This window comes from Atractosteus spatula, chromosome 23 (assembly GCF_055471065.1).
Source record: "Atractosteus spatula isolate fAtrSpa1 chromosome 23, fAtrSpa1.hap1, whole genome shotgun sequence".
Classification (NCBI taxonomy): Eukaryota; Metazoa; Chordata; class Actinopteri; order Semionotiformes; family Lepisosteidae; genus Atractosteus; species Atractosteus spatula.
This window is the reverse complement of record NC_142728.1, coordinates 8,513,035-8,521,614: the sequence shown is the minus strand read 5'-3', so window position 1 is coordinate 8,521,614 and position 8,580 is coordinate 8,513,035. Positions and strand designations below refer to the sequence as shown.

The following is an 8,580-nucleotide window of genomic DNA, read 5'->3' as shown; positions in this document are numbered from 1 at the left end:
CCGTACTGTTAGCCAATGAGAAAGCAGAGGGGAGGAGCTAATAGCCTGTTCGATCACGTCAAACGCCGGCATTCACTTCCTGGTTTACAGGCGAGAGGTATTTCCAAGCTGAATGCTTCTCATGCTTAACACTGGATTGTTGATCTTAAAGGTGTATGCATCACTGCTTGGGCCGAGTAACGTTATTCGATTGGCTCTTCCACTAATACAGACAAGCAAAGTCTACTGGAGTTGCAAAAACAAACTTTAGCACCTAGAAAGAAGAGCACTCGTCTTAAAACCTGCATCAACTCTGACAGATTTAGGTGGATGCGACGACTTGCACTTATAATTTTTGGTGGGTGGGGTAGTTTAGTGCAGCTAGGTACGATCCTCTATGGAAAGGGTTTCCCATTTTCTTTTCCATTTCTTCAAGGTTAGATATCGAGATGAACGGTACGTGCCTGGAGTTCACCTCATCTTTTTGTTAAACTACAGGAAAAGCTAGCCACATTATGTCAAATTTAGAAAACACACTGAAGAATATCTACATTTAAAATCGCGTTCCACGTGATTTCTTGTTTTCCTGAAAGTTGAATTGTCAATTGCTGAAAGCCATAAATGATACAGCAGCTGTCAAAAACTCCAAGTCTTCCGCTGACAGTATTACAGTATATGATTGCAATGTCGGATGGATTAAGAGGAACGTTTGTTTGCTGCAAAATGCTGTCAGGGGATAGTCATTCGTGCAACACAAGATGGTGATGTAACGGGAGTGGATGCTATGTTATACATCGAACATAACATTAAAATTTTAAATTAATCTTGCACTATTTAAAGATCATCTGTGTAATTAATATGCATGACCCTTAAGAAAAAGTCCAAGACGACGCTAGACTTAATCACGGTACCTTGTGAGTTTATGTCATTTCAATGTTAAAGTAATTTACAAGCTTAGCAGTTGTTTCCGATACCTACATTTAATGTGCTGTACAATGTGGACTAGTGCTAAATCTGATATATGCAGTTTTATATCGGACAGATTATTGCGCTATAGGGAAATGACGTGAATCACATCTGATTTTTCACGTTTCTTTTTAGGAATGAAGCTGTCGTGAAGCTGTACCATGATAATAAGGAGGCGTCGAATATAGACAAGTCCCTTCTAAGAAATGAAAACTCTGGTTTGTGCAGTTTATTACTGATTCTTCATGGTGGACTGGGAGTAAGAGAAAAGCATGTTGAGAATAAATAAAGTGCACTGTATCTACCTACCTGTTTATTGTATTATTTTGTCTGAGTGGGAAACTTGTTTTTCTTTCGATATGTAAAACACTTCCTTCAGCTAAGTAAAGCCTTCATGCCTTCATGACGTGATATTAAGAACAGCCAAACACTCTTGTATACTTTTCATTCTTTACAGAAACTGCTTTGGGTTGGAGTGGGGGTCACAACTGTTTTTGCCGTACTTGTATGCTACAATCACGTGACGAAACATATTCAGGCTCCCGCTATTCCTGACATTGGCCTGCATGGGTACGTTAGTATCTCCACAGGGCAGGTGGGTGAAGATTGCCTCAAGACTTAAGGATGAGAGTTGAGACGAGCTGACTTTTGCTGTCATGTCATTTTTTGCATGATTTGATCCTGTGGTGTTGAAAGGCCTCTCTTAGAAAATATTATACGCTTTCAAGTTTCTGAAAAGCAGTTTTCAATTTCAAACATTGAACCCACAAAATTACATAAAAAATAGACAGTGCTCTAGGTTATATTTGGTACTATTGATATTACATTTTAAGGGAGTGCATGTGGTCAGACCCTAGACTTGATTGCCATTAGTCTCACTGAACTGAGTTGTGGCACAATTATTGCATCAGCGCCAGGAGATACAAGCTTTTGGGGACCTGGACGAGGTATTTCACGGTGAACAATCATGAGATTGACTCTTCCACTTGACATCAAAAAGGAAGCGGTCCTTACAAAATCTGTCTTTTTCTCTTTGCAGTACCTTGACATCCACTGTAAACGATGTGCTCTGGTGTCGAGTTCTGGTCGGATGCAGAACTCGGGGCAGGGGAGAGACATCGACCAGGCGGACTGTGTGATCCGTATGAACAATGCCCCCACCCTGGGCTACGAGCCAGATGTGGGACACAAGACCACCCTTCGCGTGGTGTCCCACACTAGCGTGCCACTGCTGCTCAAGAATGACACCTACTACTTCGGGCGGTCGGCAGACACTGTCTATGTGTTCTGGGGCCCCGAGAGGAACATGAGGATGGATGGGAAGGGCAGGGTATTTAATGCCCTCTTCAGAGTTGCGAAGAAGTACCCCCAGGCCAAGGTGTACACAGTGACCAGGGAGAGGGTTCTTTACTGCGATAGCATCTTTCAGAACGAAACAGGAAAAAACAGGTGCTGTTCCCGTCTTGCGCTTTGACCCTTAAGTAATTAAAAACATTGTACACTGTAAACGGCCTGTAAATGTCACGGAAAAATCTTGGCACCTTTAAGGCATGCAGTTTAAGGTTAAGAATAAGAATTCCTAGAGAGAAAAAGCACATGAAACAACTAAGGTTTTTGACTAATTTAAAAGATCTTTTAGAAAAGGGGTGTATTGCGGAGCGGTGGCTCTGTGGCTAAGGATCTGCGCCTGGCTGGAAGGTTGCCGGTTCGTATCCTGCGGCTGGCAGAGAAATCCTACTCCGTTGACTCCCTGAGCAAGGCCCTTAGCCCCAACTGCTCCAGGGGTGCCGTATAAATGGCTGACCCTGCGCTCTGACCCCCAGCTTCTCTCCTTGTCTGTGTGTCTCATGGAGAGCAAGTTGGGGTATGTGAAACACAAATTCCTAATACAAGAAATTGTATACAGCCAATAAAGTGATCTTATCTTATCTCTTATATTGTCATATTTGTGTTTAGTTACATGCAGACTTGAGTTTCAGTGTGAAGCTGTAGATAGGAATAGGAATGTGAATTAACTCTTTAAAATGTGTTTACAAATCATAGGGATTTGGAAATTATTTCCACAATGTTGGTCATACCTAGTACCTAGTAATGACTCTTCACAGAAAATATAAGTTTTTATGGATTGTATTATAGAATTATTGTATTATTTTCAATCATAATTATCAGTATTCTTTGACAAGCTTCTTTAATGTGAGGTAGCCCGGGATTAGTGATAATTAGTCTATAAAATTATGCCAGAATAATCCAGCAATAGGTGATAAAGATAAAGAATTTGTCTTGCTGTAATGAGTTTTCTTGATGTTGTGCCTGACACCAAATCTCCATCTTTTAGGATGAACTCTGGGGCTTTCCTGAGCACAGGGTTTTTCACAATGGTTCTGGCTATGGACATATGTGACAGTATACAAGTCTATGGGATGATCAGTGATAACTACTGCAGGTAAATGCTTGTTGTTCGACTTTGTCTTGCACATTTTTGTTCCAGTCATGTAACAGGGATTATTCTGTTATGTGATGATTTTAAAGGTAGCCTTTGAGGTGGTGGGGTGATAGGGGTCACATTTATGTTACGGGGTAAAGTTGGACATAGATGTGCCACACGGACATAGACGTGTTCATCCTTTATCTCATTTCATGAGGTTTTTTAACCTAATTTAAATTATTAACTTTTATCTTGAAATATTTAAAATTCACAAGATTCTGTGAACGCTGCAGTATGACCTTGAAATGATAACAAGAATTCCATAATGAATTAATTCTGACTAAAAATCTTATGAATAATCCTGCTTTTCCTCTGCATTTTAAAACACATAATGTGAGAACAATAGGATAATCAGTTATTGCCTATTATTTCAAAAGTGTGACGAAATTCTGAATACTCCATTTTTCCCAGGAGTGCTGTTATCACCCGCAAAGCAGAGTTATTTTATGAAAGCTTCCGAAAATGAAATAATTGTTGCTGTTTCTCTCTAGAGCCCTTTCGTCTGAGATGTTTCTTGTTAGTTTTCCAGTCTTGTGGACATTTTTAAGTGTTTTTTTTAAGACGTTTGAAAATGTGAACAAGACGAACACAACCTGAGAAACATAACAAATAAACATCAGCCAATGAGCCGAAAAAACTCAAATTTGCTCCGTCTGGTTGACGTTTTATGAGATTCCATTGTCTGTCGAAACAAGGGCTGAAAGGTGTGGTGGTTTATTTTTTTTAATTGTGTCAAAAGTAGCCCCATGAATCACAGCGACAGTAATGTGCACTGACGTCAGTCATGTCCTTCCTAGCCAAACGAACCACACGGCCGTGCCTTACCACTACTACGAGAGGGGGAAGATGGATGAGTGCCACATGTACAAAGCCCACGAGAGAGCACCGAGGGGAGGTCACCGTTTCATCACCGAGAAGGCCATTTTTGCCAAATGGGCAACGCGCAAGAAAATAGAATTTCTACACCCCTCGTGGACAGATGAGAAGATTTTTTCTTGAGTGTTTTCTGCCAGTTTAAGGTTAATACTAACCTTTATCGCTTTCAGTGCCTACAAAAACCATGGCCATTGAGTTGGAATTTCTAATGTGGCAAAGTAGTAAGACTAACAGTGTTTAAAGTATTAATGCAGCATCAGTATTGCATGATCTAATTGTATAGTAGTGAGGTGGGCTTCTGTGCAATATTGTTCTGCCCCCTATCATCTCGTTCTAAATAAGCCAAATGTGCTCAACAAGGCAGTATTGTAAACTGAGCTTGGCATATTGAATGGGTCATGTTTGAAACAGATGAAATCAGTATTATTATGTGACAATTGAGTTTTATACATGTATATATATTTATTTAAATTAAAAAATGCTGTGACTATTGTTTACTCCTGAAAACTCAAAACCTAAAACATAATTGTTAACATGCCATCATTAGTTGATGATTTAAATTCTTAGAGAATTCTCAGACAGATATTTAACTCATTATAGAAAATCAGGACCAGCTTTCTATGAACATTTGTTTTGGGTTTCTTGCTAAAGGTCAGTTTTTCAAAAACAAAATCACAGTGTCCTATTACAAATTACAGATATTTTTTTTTAATCGATTGCTTGATTTTTCAGAAATGTTGCCATCAGATCAGTATGGTGTGTTTTAATGTTTTTGAGTCCCTACATCACACTGTTTATGACATACTTAGCTTTTTATTAACTGAGTGCTATAGCAAGGATACAAAGCTTTTTTAAAAATAATAGCCAGCGTTGCTACCAAATTGTAGCCTGAGCTTGTCAGATCTCACAAGTCAAGCAATGGGCTGGCTTCCAAAGAAAACCAGGTTGCTGCAGTGATTGCTGTTAGGTTACCAGTAGGTGTCACTCTGACTAATGTCCAAATCAGCACCCCGGTATGGTATCTATGCTATAGATGGTGCAATCCTTCACATGTGATTGTAAGTGAAGATTTTCTATGTTTAGTCATTAAAGATACTGTAGCATTATACATAGGAATAGGGGGTATTTATCGCAGTATCTTAGCTGAATTCCACCCTAGTCTTGCTTGATCTGTCCTTGATGAAGGCCCCTTTAATTCAGTTGGTAAAGTTATGTTTCAGTGCTGCTCTGCATGTTTCCAGCTGCTCTGCAGTGTACTGGCACAAAATGGTTGTCACACATCACCCAGGTGATGGATGAGGTTTGTTCCCACTGATTTGTAAAACACTTTGGGATCCTTCAGGATGAAAAGTGATATATACATGCAAGAATTGTTATAAGGTAATTTTTGTTTTGATCTGAATTTATTATGTTGTTTGCTTGATTGTTATTTATGAGGTATTTGTGGCTGAAAGACAGGTCTATAGGCATACAGAGGAATAGTGAAAAGGCCAGGGCCATAGTTATGTAATCAATGTCAGTGTTAATCTGATGGCATCCTGGTGAGATGTGGGGCAGTTGCTGCTTCTGTTAAGGGCATTAAAATATTCTATTTTAATATTCTATTCGGTGTTGTTTTAAAGTAGCAAAATGTTACTTTAGTGTTATTTTACATAGTATGTGCATGGACAAAACAATAGCCAGTACAAACATAAACAGAGAATGTTGGTCACAGACGAAATATTCACGCGAGAAGAACGAAAGATTAAATCATGAAAATAATTGGCAATTTATCAAAGATTGTTAAGGTACCAATTTGTACATTATATGCTTCAGAATTTATTGTGTCTGTTACACGTGAAATTCAATTTAAAGTCACGACAGAATAAAAACCCATCCAGGAGTCTATCCTGGCAAGCAGGGGCACAAGGCAGGGTACACCCTGGGTGGGATGCCTGTCCATCGCAGGGCAGGTACAAAGACACACCAGAAACCAGAATTTTCCCAGAAGCCAGTTCACCTACTGGTATGTTTCTGAACTGTGGGAGGAAACCCACACAAACACAGGGAGAACATCCAAATCCATCCAGATACTGTAACACCCCAAGTCCACAAACGCCACAAACTTCCTCATTAAAACACAACCTTATCTGTGTGTCTGAATCAGAGGAGCGGTAGGGGTTGTGTCATAGTTGGGAAGTCCTGCCAATGTCTTAACTGTTGATGCTGGCAGCATTGCAAATTGCATTTAAACCCACTAATGCCTGGAAATGAAATCAACAGGGCTGCCTACTTGTCATAGCATTTCAAGCATGTTTTAATTGTTGAGATATAATATAAGCATATCTCTTATTCTCTGTTTCTCTTTTGTGCCTAATTTGTTGTAGCCAATTAATTCATTAAACCACTATGTCTCAGTTTGCTTTTTGTATCTTGGGTATGAATATATAACAAGCTGTAAATGTACGCTGCTCAGTATCAGTGAAGGAAACAGCATTACTGTTTTGTGTACCTGAAACAAGTGCCTTAAATGAGAACAGATTTAAGGATCCAAAACCTATTCCTTAAGTTCTGTGTCCCTGTGTCTGATTAAACGGAACTGGACTGCTTTATGTCTTTTAAAATTGAAAATGTAAGTTGTTTTACCAAATGAGATGAACTTTACAAGACAAAAGCATGAAAATGTAATTATGCATGAATGGCTTCATGTTCAGACCTCACTGGTCACGATGGGAGTATTGGATCAATCATAACAAAAAGCATGTTGAAAAGGAGAGTTGCTGGAGGCTCACTTGTAACAAACAAGATGTGCCCAAAAACACTACTGCTGTATAATGATGGATATATGAACATATTTTTAGTAAGCATTGCTGTGCTTATTAAAGTATTCATCCATCAAAATACCGTAATAATTTGCAGTTCTTGTTTTCAACAATGAATGAATATCTCCTAGAAACTGACACATTTGGCACCTTGCATAAAATTGCTGTACTGTATGTTGTGATTCCTGTCTACGACAAAAGCAGTTTATAAAGACTACCTCACAGTCGGTGAACTCTTGTAGTTCCTTTGGATTGTCTGCATCTTTTCTATTTTAAACATCATGATTAAAATGGAATGAAATCTTCTGTCCTGGGGTATAATCCAAAGTAATTCATTGTGTTGATTGTTATGCCTGCACTCTCAACTTTCTCCATTTCCTTGCACAGAACATGTTGCTACTCCTTCCGTTGTATAAAGATATGAATACACTTGTTGCCTGAACCGTACAGTGTCCTGTATCCTGAGAAAGGTTAAACATGTCATTGTTTTGACAATTATCTATATTTTTGAATCCCATTATAACCATTATTGTGGTAACAGCGGTGTTGTACTGAACTGTTGCAATTTGTATTTTAATTGGATGATGCCTTTTGTTAAAAATAAAATATAATCTTTTGATAAAAGAATGCTTCTCATTGATACCCTAGAAAGATGAAATTATTGTGCGGCCTGGAGTTTCACTGAGTGGCATATTCTGATGACTGCTGGGATGGAGACTGACAGGACTGGCCAGTGTCCTTTAATTATTGTTGCACGTGTGTTGTGTTCATGTTCCAATATGTTCTATTTTTAATTGACCCCCTCCCCCTCCTTTCTGTGACCCTGCTGTGTGTGTATAGACCTGACAGGCAGTGAGGGAACCCTCTAGCTGGGTAGCTTGTCCCATACTCCCCCACACTCCTTTACCCAAAGGATAGCGGGAGTCTGGAACAAGGGGGTAACTCTCCTCCCCTCTCTCAAACTAAACTTATTGCTTATTTTCTGGGCAGAAATTCAGTTTACTTTCAGAAAAGCCACAGCACTCACAGAAATGCAATCTGTCATTATTTTGTGTGGGGAAAAAGAGCGACAGGTCCTCTTACTCCAGTACAGCCCAGGTGTTAGTTTAATAGTAAACATTAAGACACAAATTTTCTGGCTAAGTGCTAGGTTACTCTGCGTGTTGGTCAAATATAATATTGTGATCCATGTTAGAAATGTGGTTATTGAATAAGTCCTCGGAGATCGACCTGTAAAATATAATTTTAACGCATTAAGTGTTTCTTTAGCCAGCAGGTTCAAATCCCAGGATGCACGCTTAAAATACCCAGTTGTATAAATTAATGCAGATGTATGTCACTTTGGATAAAAACATTGGGTTAATAAATTATTTTTAGACAGTACATTTCAGTTTCCTGTAATTTGCGGCTACCCAATCTTTGATTTTATGACCAGGAAGGTTTCCCAGTGTGGCATAATAGGCAATTATATTC

At 39.1% G+C, this 8,580-nt stretch overlaps 1 protein-coding gene across 3 annotated transcripts; it reads left to right on the top strand.

The window, feature by feature from the left end:
• The first annotated feature begins 164 nt into the window (after nucleotides 1–164).
• On the top strand, nucleotides 165–7,689 carry st6galnac4 (ST6 (alpha-N-acetyl-neuraminyl-2,3-beta-galactosyl-1,3)-N-acetylgalactosaminide alpha-2,6-sialyltransferase 4). Of its 3 annotated transcripts, none has more exons than XM_088940351.1 (6): nucleotides 165–435; nucleotides 1,081–1,163; nucleotides 1,403–1,540; nucleotides 1,985–2,394; nucleotides 3,281–3,388; nucleotides 4,228–7,689. In XM_088940351.1, the coding sequence occupies exons 2-6, from the start codon at nucleotides 1,152–1,154 to the stop codon at nucleotides 4,427–4,429; spliced, it is 870 nt and encodes a 289-aa protein (XP_088796477.1). In that variant the 5' UTR covers nucleotides 165–435; nucleotides 1,081–1,151; the 3' UTR covers nucleotides 4,430–7,689. The 3 variants fall into 3 exon arrangements, with proteins under 3 accessions (XP_088796477.1, XP_088796478.1, XP_088796476.1); XM_088940352.1 differs by lacking the exon at nucleotides 165–435 and adding an exon at nucleotides 667–886; XM_088940350.1 differs by lacking the exon at nucleotides 165–435 and adding an exon at nucleotides 667–893.
• Nucleotides 7,690–8,580: the final 891 nt, after the last annotated feature.

What these genes read in the sequence shown, in the direction of transcription:
- st6galnac4 (XM_088940351.1), top strand. An exon ending in AACGAAACAGGAAAAAACAG is followed by an intron (nt 2,395 to 3,280) that starts GTGCTGTTCCCG and finishes TCCATCTTTTAG; the next exon opens with GATGAACTCTGGGGCTTTCC. An exon ending in ATCAGTGATAACTACTGCAG is followed by an intron (nt 3,389 to 4,227) that starts GTAAATGCTTGT and finishes TGTCCTTCCTAG; the next exon opens with CCAAACGAACCACACGGCCG.